The 13,358-nt window shown below is 32.6% G+C and overlaps 1 protein-coding gene across 1 annotated transcript in view; it reads left to right on the top strand.

Moving 5' to 3' along the window:
- The window catches only part of LOC136990837 (E3 ubiquitin-protein ligase MARCHF6), a 199,383-nt gene that overhangs the window by 95,969 nt on the left and 90,056 nt on the right, over positions 1 to 13,358 (top strand). The window contains exon 11 of the mRNA XM_067289284.1: positions 7,730 to 7,788. Within this exon, the coding sequence (XP_067145385.1) occupies positions 7,730 to 7,788 (59 nt within the window). The remainder of the gene's footprint in view (positions 1 to 7,729; positions 7,789 to 13,358) is intronic.

Genomic DNA, 13,358 nt, shown 5'->3' with positions numbered 1-13,358 from the left:
ATAAATATAGAAATGAAATGCAATTCGCGTTTGTAGAAGGGGGTGGTACTCAGACAGCCCTCTTTGTGTTGTTGTCACTAATCCAAATAGAGTTGCTTAAGAAAAGACATAAAGTGTTCACCCTGTTTTTGGATCTTGAAAAAGCATACGATATGATTAGCATTACAGACCTACAGTGTAAAATGAAGAGATTTGAGGCAAATGAACTACTGATAAAAATGATAGGGCTGCTGTTCGGAAAATATAAGACAATCATTAAACAGGATACAAATATATGGACACCGTTTATTACCTACAGAGGACTATTACAAGGAGATCCGTTGTCCCCATATCTTTTCAACTTTTATTTATTTGATCTAAATAATTGCTTTAAAAGAGACGAAGATGGAATTCAAATCGAAAATCAGATTATACATACTATATCATATGCTGATGACATTGTGCTGGTAGCTCCCACAGCAGCTGCACTCCGTAGAAAGATTCAACAAATATGTGAATACTTGGAAAAGTTAAGAGTTCCAAAAAAATCAACAATAATGATATTCAGAAATGGTAGTAACGTATCCAAAAAGCATATGTCCTTTTTTATTAATAAAGAAGAAGTGAAAATAGTCAAGGAAATTAAATTTTTAGAAATAATGTTTACACCAAACCTCTCGTTCGAGAAACATTATAAAAATTCACTAAACAAAGCAAAAATTGTAATAAGTAATTTAATTGGTTTATTCTGCAAGGCTAAACTAAAGAAGTTAGGAACACATTTTCAACTATTTAATTCGCTTGTGATGAATTCAATGGGCTATGCGGCCCCAATTTGGAGTATGGATAAATTTAATGACTTTGAAAAAATACAGAATATATTTATTTGCAAGATATTCCAGTTAGAATATAATATCCCAGGCAGTGCCTTAAGACTAGAAACAAATAGATTCAGATTAAATACTATACTAATAAAAAGATATTTAATGTTTCTACAAAAAATTATTAAGGCAGAAGACATAACAACAAAATTACTGTTTTTACTATACCACAAATCAAGGAAAACGGATTTAAGACGAAGCTGGATAATGCAGCTATCGAAGATAGTAAATAAATATGGTTTTTCTATTAAACTGTTTTTGGATCGTACATATAATATGGAGTAGTATAGTAAAGAAATAATATACAGAGCTATGGAGCACTCCATTGTCCAAGACATTGAAGATATACGAAAACGGGAAAACACAAGCTGGTATACAACAATTTTAAAATACCCAGTGAATAATAACTATATATTGACAAACCTAGCCTTTAACATTAAAAAGTTTTTTATACAGATTAGGCTAAATAAATATGGAATAATTATAAATGACAAATATATAGACTATACCAAATCTAAATGTCCAAATTGTACCAAAAATTTATCTAAATTTCATATTATATGCAAATGCTGTAACAAAAAGGATAAACTACAAAGGCTCCAAATTGGGCCATTGGCTAACTGTACTAACGAGAAGGAAATGTATAAGATGTTTGATAGTGCTAATACTAACATGATTCATATGTTATATAACTACGTTAAACAATCTACTAAATAATAATTGTGACAAAATATTAATGAAATTCTATAGATCAGTAAACAGAAAATATCAATGTTGTTGAGATGTTATCATATGAGTACAAATATGCGTTTAAATAAAACGCCCTTGTAACAGGCAAAGCCTTTTATGTCAAATAAAGATTAATAATAATAATAATAATAATAATAATATATATTGTGTGGCATTGAACCTAATGCCCCAGATATTTTTTGCAATACTGTGCAAGATGTTGGCTGCTTGAGTAACTTTACAACAGATGTAGTCAATGTGCTTGGTCTAAGTGAGACACTGATTGAGGACCTATCCTAAGTACAGTACATCATGTGTTTCACTTTTGGTATCTTCATGTTGTTAATGTGAGATTTATTAGAATTATTCATTTAAGAAAGACATCAGCCATACTCGAAGTGTTTAGCCGGCAGAAAAGAGAGTAAGGGAAGGGGGAGGGGAAGGAGGAGGGACAGTAGAGAAAGGTAGGATCCCTCTGAATGGCATATATATGGCTACGGTACCCTCTATGTTTGATGTTGGTGTGCAGTTTTTATGCTGCAAGGCTGTAGTCCCCCGAAGGGTCTAAAAGAAAACCTGAGTGTAGCAAATACCAATAATTGAGTGCTGCCACGAATAGCTAAGTGTTGAAGTTAGTGTCAAGTGGCTGTTAGTAGGAAGACTTATATCTACTTAATACTAATAAAACTGAGCGTGATTGCGAATTTTAATACTACTAAACAGCTAGACAGACAGTGTGAAAGCAAATGAACACAATGACAAACTAGATGAGACGAATGGACCAACAGAAGACAAACAAGCAAGACCCAAATTGTTTTATTTATTTATTTATTTATTTTTATTTTATTTTATTTTTAAACATTAACTTACTAACTAAACTAACCTACCATAATCTAGGACAAACCTAACCAGAGGACTAAAGCTAACAAACCCTAATCTAATTTAACCTAACCTATCATATCCTAATTGGAAACCAAGCTAACAGTCCTTAATCTAACTCACAATTAGGACTAACCAAATTTAGACTGAAAAAGAAGACAAAAAAGAATTAGAATACAAAGTTAAAAGGCAGCTACATGCTGACAGTTGATAGCTTATAGCTGTGTATGGTTGCTGTTGTAAGATTGCCTTTGGTAAGCCCTTTCACTCCTTATTTCTTTTCTTAAATTGATGACTTCTGTATCCCACTAAGGGGTGGCACTCCTTACCCCAATAGTTACCCTGGTACTAGCATTATAGCAGTTTTTAATAGTGTTGTTCAGTGAGGTAATGTAATTGTCAATCTTAACCTGATTGGCATTAATGATTGGGAGAGAGAGAAGGCAGGAATTACAGATAAGGTGTGTCCAATTAACTTTATTTGTGTGTCAAATTAGTGTATTCATTATGCTTTTTGGAACAGTGTTGACTTCAGACTCAATATAGATTATAATATAACAGTGGTCATTTGCTGAGGGTGTGCCCACTGTGGCACAATGCTGAATACTTGAAACCAAGGATGAGTTAGCCCAGGCATGGCCAACAGATTTTGCCCACGGGATGAATTGGAACAAAAACTTTTTCATGGGCCGAACAAAATATTAAAATTAAAAAATGTTAAATACAAAAACGATTCTTTTAAGTACATAAATGTTTAAATATATTGGTATTATATTTCTAGCAAAGCACACGAATTACTAAGTTAAATTGAATATCACCTGTATATCTTAAATTACCGTCTAACATACATTATTTTATGATAAATATTAATATTTTAAATTTATCATTTTTTTTTATTCTGGCACCAGTACAAAAGTTGTAAATTTCTACAATGGTATTATTTTTAAAAATAAAGAAGTATTGCGAAACCAATTATTGGCAGTTAAGTAGCTAATATTGAAAGATTAATTGCAAGCAGCATAAATTCATTAAGCAGGCCGTATGTTGGCTATGCCTGGGTTATCCAGCACAATTTCCATCCGGCTGTCTCCATGACTGCTAAGATATGTTGACAGATAGTTAGTGTTGCAAGACTAAAGAGTGTGTGCGCTAATAAACTTATCTCATTCATGGCAAATTTCCTTGCTGTTTTCATTCATTCATTGGGTTCAGTTGGGGCATACCACAGAGGAGACTTAGTGTTGACATCCCCACAGATCAACCAAGGTTGATTGCCCACTTGAGTGTGTATGTGCTCAAGATCCACGAGAAGGTCAAAGTTGTTGTCAGGCGGGCTGTAAATGGAGGTGATATAAGTAGTTCTGGTGATGCTATGTACAGCGATAGTGTTTACTTGTTGAGTTGTGAGGGAGAAACTGACTATTGATGTGTGGATCCTAATGAATATCCCAGTTTTAATAGGTGAAATATACCCTTTGGGGATATGTGCACCAACTTGCATTGTGAAGAAAATACTTACAGTAGAGAGTCGTTTATCCGAATCAATTGGGGACTGGGGTTGTTCGGATAACTGATTTTTCGGATAACCGATTATGTACGAAAAAATCTATTAACCTGTCCGATGTTGAAATTTTTCTCCGTTGCGTGTCACTTTGTGTTGAATTTTTGTCGATTTTAAGCCTAACAAAAATTTTTATAATAATAATCGAGGCTATTGTATCGTTAAAAATTATTTCTTTATTATGTACAAACAAAATAAATATATTGAAAAATATAAAAACATAAAAATTATACTTTAGAAGTAAATCTAGTATCAAAAAAGTTCGATTCGGCACGACACAGTCTGACTGGAAAGCGTTCGGATAAACGACTCTCTACTGTATTTACAAGGTAGGGCTCCTGGATGGCAATAATGTCTATATCCCAATCCTTAGTCATTTTGATGATAAGAGAGAAATGTGTTCTACCATGATGCAGGTTAATGTGGAGAATGTCAATCATGTTGTTGTTGGTATTCTGAGTAGGTGAAGTGATTAAGTTACAATTCATAATTGGTTCTTATTATCTGCAACTTCATATTATTGGTGACATTGCAACTTGGGTGAAAAGCATTATAATCCATGGCTTTTTGTTTATTGTCTGGTTGTTCCCTATTTCAATTTTTGCAGTTGGTGCATTGTTGGGGTATTGTCTATCTGATTGCAATTAGAGTATCTGTGAGCACCACCTCAGTGAGTACAGTACTCTCTCTGATCATAATCAATAGCCATGTTTGTAGCCATACCATTTGTAACAATGGACAATAGAGATGTAATGGAAGCCCAAGACATTGAGACATGTTTTTTGGCAATCAGAATTTCATGGATATATGGGGAGACTGTGAGGTTGATGTGCCATTAATTCACTTTTGTGTTGCTCCTTGTTAGAGAGGTGTGAATTTTGCATTTCTTTACAAGTTTGTCCCTTGTCTAATTTTCTCAAAACATCATTTCGATTAAATAACATCTGAGTGAATTCTTTGTCCTTAATAGATTTGGGGACATTCACTAATATCACAGTGGGTTTACATCCTTCTGATATTTTACAGTCCACCTTATTATTCATCTTGGAGATGTCCTCAATGGCTTTATGTAAAGTCCCTTGATAGAGGGCCCTTAACTCTCTGATAATCTGTGCCGTCTTTAGGGTAGGGCCCTCAGGCTGTAGGGGCTCCCTAATCCAAAAGTAATCAAGTTACAAATATAAAAAGGTAATATAAATAGGTCAGTTGAAGTTTGATTAAAATTAAAAACTCAATGAATAATATATTAACTTAATTTTTAAAATAATAATTTTTGTTACTTTTAGAGTAAGAAAACTTAAAAAATTTTTGATACTTTTTATTCACCACACCTTGGCCGATAACAGTACTTTCTTCCTGCTGTGCGGAAAGAAGGCCAGGAAGTGGAATTTTCTTTCCACACAGGGAGGCGAAAAATTGTATATACTTCATGGGAGGAAACAAATGATGCATCCCTAGGTCTGTAATATACTATTGTTTCTGTTTTCTTAAGAGTCTCCATCTTGGTTCTAGGCCAGGGCCCCTTAGTTCTAAAGACAGCACTGCTGATAATACTATAAGCCTGGTTTAAGGTGCCAAAAAGCCTCCATCACAGACCTCCATCTGCTCAACCTTTTGGATGGCATTAGTAGTGTATTCTGGACAAAGATCCATGATTCTACCAAGTTGGTAGCTGCCTTCTTTTAAAATAGTGTCTTCTAACGGTTTCATGATAAAATGGTGGTAACAAAGTTATATGAATAACACAAGAATCAGAAACTGACCAGATTATCAAGATAATAATATCAGAAGTCTAGCCTAAACCAATCTAGGTATTACCAAGTATAACTATAAGGGTAAGTCAAAAAATTATCTGCTTTATGGCTGTAAAATTTATTATAATCAACCTTCAGCAAATCAAAGATATCATTTTTCAACATAATTGCCCTGCTTTTTAATACACTTTGTCCATCTCTCCACAAGTTTTTCTACTCCTTCATTAAAAAATGTTTTTGGCTGAGCTGAGAACCATGAATGCACTGCTGTATTAACATTGTCATCAGATATGAATTTTTATTTTTGTAGCACTTCTTTTAGGGGACCAAACAGGTGATAGTCCGACAAAGTGAGATCAGGACTATAGGGAGAATGCTCTAACACCTCAAAACAAACTTTTTGGAGAGAGTCGACAGTGCAGGTAACCATATGGGATAGCCCGCACACAGCTGCCCAAAGTACTTGCTATTTTATCACCAATAAAAAATCTTAATGCCAAAAGACAGTATAGTTTTTTGTTTAAGGATAAGAAAGGAAGAGAGGACAATGATTTGTTTTTTATAAAGAAATTGGCAATGCAGAACCTTTATGGTAGAGATTTCCATGTGATCTTAAGATTGCCCTTGAAGAATATTGACCAATTGACTGATCTAAAAAATATAAAACTTGTACTCACAATATCTTTCTTTTCTACTGTACGTACTAGGTTTTACAGATTTACTCTGAAAATTCCTAATTCCACGATGATTACAAGTTTTTCAATGAAGCAACTCTCTCTTAACAGTTCTAGTCGAAGAAGCCAAAAATTTCTAATTTTTTTTTTTATCACCGGGCTTTACTTCTCTGTAGTCTCAGCATATACAGACTCAAACTTATGTTTTCTGGACTACTTTATTTCTCCTTTTTATCTCATTTTATCAGTTTTAGCATGCAGGGGTCTCTAACATGCCTAAGTTGCCAACACTAGGGTAAAGAAAAATAAAAAAAAAACACAAAAACACAAAGGAGACAGAAAGCAAATACTCTTAGAAATACACAAGAATGTTAAAGAGGATTTAAAAATATGGCTAACAGCCCACTTTGTTAATCAGTTTGTATTATATTTGATATCTAGATGGTGACTTAACATTATAAATGGAAAAGAAGAAAAATAATTTTCAAAATTCAAAGTTACAGTGGTAATTTCTGGCTATATCTCTCCAAGGAATTTGTGTAGGATTAAGGTCATAATATACACCTACCACTGCCGTAAATGATCGGGCCGAGATTTGGATATAATGACGATAAACTAGAAATGAATTTGGCACTAGAGTGAGGTGTTAGGTGCCATCTCATATTAAAATCAATAATTATAATATTCAATTAAATAATCTAGATTTAACTGGAAGAAAAGAATCAGCCCGAAGCAGGACTCGAACCTGCAACTTTCACTTACCGTGTGAATGCATTATCAGTTATGCTACCCAGACATTTGGCTAATGTGTATATTTGTTTAAGGTCATAAACAAATCCTTTGCAATATCACATGCATCAATTACATATCTTCATGTAATATTGAAACTACATTGAAAAAAAATTCATTTTAATAAAATATAATAATATAATATTCATTTATTTCTGTATGTTATTTTTTGTTAAATTATTTTAATTATTTAATTTTAATTAAATTGTAAAATAAATAAATTTACATATTAGATCAAAATGAAATTGCTTGGAATTTAATGCTTTAAGGTTAATTAAAAGTTCTAGTGTTTCTGAGCAAGCAATGGTTGTTTGGAAGGATGTGCTTGAAAATGCTAGTGTTGATATTAATGCTTTTAAACTTTAAGAAAGCAGTTTTATTTTGGTCTAACTATATGATATTTGTGGAGAAGTAATATACTTTTATATAATCAAACTTGTTTTTTTATTTATTTATTTAAGAGTTAAAACATTTAATTTACAGCATTCTGTCCTTATCACATTGGACATTTCACAATTGTTGGCATGAAATTAAAGGATTTTGTAAGTATATTTCTACATAATTAAAAAATTTTTTAATATTAATACAAGTCTTATAGTTTGAGTTTTGTAATAATTAATGTTTATTATTAAATTAAATTTTTTAGAAATATATAAAATTATTGACTTCATCTAAAATTCTGTCCTAATCGATTGCAATTAATTTTATTAAATTTTTATAAGAAATAAATAAAATCTGTTCTGTATTTTTTAATTTGTGTTTTAAGAAGTGTGTTACTGTACCTAAAACCTGAGTATAGGCTATTGCCCATACAAGGTTACATCTGTAAAATTTATTGCATGCAGCTAGTACACAAAGATGACTGACTAATAGATGAAAAACAGAGTTACTGGTAAATACTGTAACTGTAAACAAAAAAAAAACAGTATAAAATTTAATAGCTTTCCATAAAAACTGGAACTTTCATTTTCACAAAATCTGTCATGATAAGTTAAGGATATGATAATTAAGTCTTGTACATAACACTGTGAGGTTTATAGAAATAATGTTATTGGGCAGCAATTTGAAAAAATTGTAGACCTATAAATTTCCACTGAGAATATAAATTCCCATTGAGAATAGAGTTAGATAGATGAAAAATGAGACCAGATATGGAAACCTTAGAGGCAAGAGGCCCCAATTAACTACATATGAACTTCAGATGTAAACCCGGAAGTCATGTTATTTCAATTCAAAACTTTTCCCCTGGAAGCAGTTAATAGATGACCAGCACGACTCCATTGCTAACAGAAAAGTATGATGTACAGGGACAAGACACTACAGTACAGTAGAGCGTCGATAAGTGGAACCAATTGGGGACTGGGGTTCTTCCAGTTAATGATTTGTTCCAGTTTCCGACTTTGTACGAAAAAATACATTAACCTGTCCGATGTTCAAATTTTTCTCCGTTGCGTATCGCTTCCTGTTGAATTTTTCTCCGTTGCGTGTCGCTTCGTGTCGAATTTTCGTCGATTTTAAGCCTAACGAAAATTTTTATAATAATAATCGAGGCTATCGTATCGTTAAAAATTATTTCTGCATTTTGTACAAACAAAATAAATATATTGAAGAATATAAAAAACATGAAAATTATACTTTAGAAGTAAATTTAGTATCAAAAACATTCGATTCAGCACGACACAGTCCGACTGAAAATCGTTCCACTTTCCGGCCATTCCACTTACCGACGTTCCACTTATCGACGCTTTACTGTACTAATTTGAAATAGAGGGAATATATTTTAAATTAAATAAATTAAAAAATATGATTAAAAATTGCAGTCTGGCATTGTGATGTCACAATAAATAATTGCTCATTATAGAAATAAAATGTTTCTAAAAAGTTTATTCCTGATGCTATTTCTTTCCTGTGGGTGTTTACTAAATTTAGACTAAAGTGTAAAAATTAATAGACATCTTATTGATAACATTAGGTATGCTGACAACATTACTCTATTATGTAACACAGAAGAAGAGTTAGAGAAAATTCTAAATAGATCGAAAGAAGTGGCCAAGATACCAATGAAAATAAATGTGAACAAAACGAAAGTTGTGATAATTTCAAGAGAAGAAAACACAGATGTAAAGATTATGTCGGATGGAAAGAAAATAGAAAAAGTAAAAATGTTTAAGTATCTAGAAAGGTGGATAACTGAGGATAGCAGATGTAATTATGAAGTTAAAAACAGAATAAAAAAGGCTAAAGCTGCTTTTGCACAAATATCTTCAGTATTAAGAGAGAGAGAAATGTACATTGTCTAGTTACCTAGTTTTTTGCTGGCAATGAGCCAGAAAGACATAGAATATTGTTTTGTACAACTCTTTATAACACGTGCATGTACGTTCATTTCGTTGTGAAATGATCATGCATTATATCAAACATTTGTTTGAAATCAAAACTTTATTCTGCTATCAACTAATATAATGAACTAATATACTTTATTCACTTCATATCGAACAAGAATATAAATTTTTGTAATAAACATATGATTACCAGTAGTAGTAATGTAACATTTGTTGATGTTTTCAATTAAAATAAGAAATAAAAAGTATATAAAATGTCAGAACTGAAGGTCGCAATTTAAATATTTATAACACGTTGACTTATTATTAGCTGAATGAACTTATTATAGTAATATTATTGCATGAATATGCTAAAAATGAAATAAAAAATTATCAGGAAAAAATAATTAAAGAAAAAAAAGCATTAATTAAAATTTTTTAAGTGAACAAAACACCACCTGGAAAAAAATATGTGAAACATATTTTTTGTTACAGCACTTGACAAGACGCTGCCGTCAAGTGCTGACATCTGTTGTCGATAAATTTTATAAAAATCTATTTTTAACAGAGTGCCTACAAATCGGTACCCTCGAAGTTTTGTTTAACAATGGGGGATACCGACCGATTGGTACCCTTGTGAAGAAAGGGTTAATGAGTGATGTTTCGCATAACAAGTGACAAGGAGAGGAGAAGTCCCAAATTGTGCACGTGTTACCTCAATCTGTGTTTAGCACTTGTTCCGCTAGCATCTTAATGTCACTTGTGATCACACATTTTTCCAAACTTGTGTTCAGACATATTATATATAAACATCAACAACCATAGCCCATTATGCCAAATGTTATGCCAAATTCTTGGGCTAGTAGAGGTCATAACTTAATATTAGAAATTAATTAATTTGGCTAGAGGTACGCAGTTATGATGCCATTTTGTATTAAATTTAATAATTATAAATAAATAATTTTTAATTTAGACATTTTTAAAATTTAATTTGGAACTGGTCATTTAAATTTAATACGAGATGGCAGCATAACTGCCTACCTCTAGTCAAATTAATCAATTTCTAATATTTAATTATAGCCTGATGAGGATATTTGTAATCTATCAGAAATACTTGAAATTTTGAATAATAGAATGTACAGAATTTGAAAACTGAAAAATACAACTGTTTAAAAAAATTGTCTGTTACATTTTTGTTTTCTTCAAATATGGAAAATATTTTTCAGTTTGATTTTTGATTCCAATAGAATCAGTCCGATGAGGATAGTTGTAAGCTATCAAAAGTATTTGAAATTTTGAATAAAAAGTTGTTATTGCCGTAAGACAGTGACTACATTATATCATAACTATTTTGCTGTAAACTGTAGTTAATTTTGTTATCCTATAAATACTGCAATGAAACATGTCTTTACATATGGGTTGAAAAGTGAGCTGCTTGTATATCTTGATAATTATTTCCTCAAATTTGGATGAGATGGTAAGGCCCAAGTAATTTACTGATGTATCACTTGCTTGATCTAACTGCAGGAATAAATTTCGCAGCTTTCTGCAAAGAGAAGATGTTGGATCTTCGAATGGTCCGAAAATGGTGATCAGAGTACAGTAACCTCAGTCAACAGATGGATGAGGGAAATGCTAAGTGCAAGTGTGAATCAGATTGGCAACCATTATTTTTTGAGTTAGAAGACATTGTCTGTAAATGGATTGCTGACAGAAGAGCCAAGGTTTGGGTTGTTTGCAGGGTTGATATTCAAGCATTTTTTCTTGCAATGGCATTGCAGTTAGACATATTCCCAGAAGAATTCAAAACATCATAACACTGGAGGGATAGCTTCCTTCAGTGATGCGAGTTGTCTCTAAGAAGATCAACAACGCTGTTCAAGCTGGAAGATACTGAAGTTCTTAAACGTGCACTTGCATTCAAGTCTTTTGTTGATAGTATTGACTTTTCTAAATACCAACTCTCCAACATGATTGCTATGGATGAAACTTGCATGCAGTGCTTATGGGTCAAGGATATCAAATGACAATTGATCAGAGGGGTGCCTCATCAATCTACATTTGCTCCAGTGGTTACAACAATGCACATGTTACCTGTATTTTTGCAATTCATCTGGTTGGAAAGAAAGTTCCTGCCTCTAATCATCACTAAGACTAAGAAAGATAAGATTGAACGTGTTTCAGGTATTTATGTTCTTGAAATCGAAAAGGTCATGTGCACACAAGCAGTTATAAGGAAATGAGTCAATTTAATGCTACCACTTGTTTTGTGAAGTGGCCAAAGAGGTCTGTTAGTCTGGGATTCAACCAGCACTCACTGCACTAAAGACATAAAGTACTTCTTTGCAGAAGGGAAAATATATAAAATAATGATTCCAGCAGGAATGACTGCCTATCTCCAGACTCTTGATATTAATAAATTAATAAACAAGCCATTCAAAGACCATTTGCACATAGAAATCAATGACTACATTGAAAATAGAATGGAGAGAAATCAGCATAGAAACTTCATGAAATCTAGCCTTCAAGAGGTTGTGACTTGGAAGAATTTATGGGATAAAATCACTGACAGCTATGTTGCATTACAAGCAAACTTCATGGACAAGAAGCGCTCATTTAAGGAAAGCTCTGCTGCTAGACATGAGAGATTAGGGCTAATGTTTCTACAGAAAAATCTAAATATTTTTGGAGGAACAGGGTATTTGTATTTCAATCCTTTATGGGTGTTATTTTGGGGCAGGATATCAATTGTAATTTCCTTTTGTATGTGAAATAAATGAAAAATAAATATACTTGATTAAGGGCTGTTCATAAATGACTTCCACACTGGAGAGAGGGAGGGGGTTATGACAAGTCAGACAAAGTTGGACAGGGAGGGGAGATATTGAACTTCAGTGGATGTCCGTTTTATTTCATTAAATTTTATACAGTATGCGTTTTGTTATTCATATAACAAAGTGATAAATGTTTTGTGAGGATTTGTGTTTTGTTGGACATCCAAAGTAGGGAGGGAGGGGGTTGTGGAAATTTGGACAAACTGGAACAGTGGAGGGGAGGGGAAGTAAAAATTTGAGGAAAAATGCAGAAATAATTTATGGACAGCCCCTTAGATATTGGCCACAGATAACATTATAAATGATATTTAATTCATATCAAAAACGAAGTATATATCTACAAAACAGATACAAAACTGAAAATACATAAAAGTAACTATTTTGTGATTTATAATCTATATATATAATCGAGACGAGTTGATAATAATAATAATAATAATCAGCGCAGAGCCCAAACGGTTAGGAATTGAAAGTTGAAATTTGGTACACAGTTAGGGTACGTTACAAGAACGCACACTAAGAAGGGATTTTTCGAAATTCCTTTCCACGGGGGGGGGGGAAGTCTTAACACTCCCATCAACAATGGGAATGTTAAGTAACAACGTAAGTGTTAAGTAACAATGGAAATGTTAAGAGCACAAACGGTTAGCAGTTGAAAGTTGAAATTTGGTACATAGTTCGGGTACGTCATGAGAACACACACTAAGAAGGGATTTTTCGAAATTCCTCCCACGGGAGAGACAGGATTAAGGCTTACCACTTCCATCAAGAAAGAAAGTGTTAAGTAACAATGGAAGTGTTAAGAGAAAGCGACGTGCAAGACACAGATGCAGTTTTTTTCGTTTTTGTGGAAAATCGAACATATTTTTAGTCCTATCTAAAAATTCTGTAATTAGTCTGGAAACACGGAGGACCCAATTCTTGCATTCTGTGAAAATGGGTAAGGTTGACTATAAC

Source organism: Centruroides vittatus, unplaced genomic scaffold (genome assembly GCF_030686945.1).
Source record: "Centruroides vittatus isolate TY-2023 unplaced genomic scaffold, ASM3068694v2 contig_1343, whole genome shotgun sequence".
NCBI lineage: Eukaryota > Metazoa > Arthropoda > Arachnida > Scorpiones > Buthidae > Centruroides > Centruroides vittatus.
Note: the sequence above shows the minus strand (reverse complement) of the source record. Positions and strands in the feature narration are given on the sequence as shown.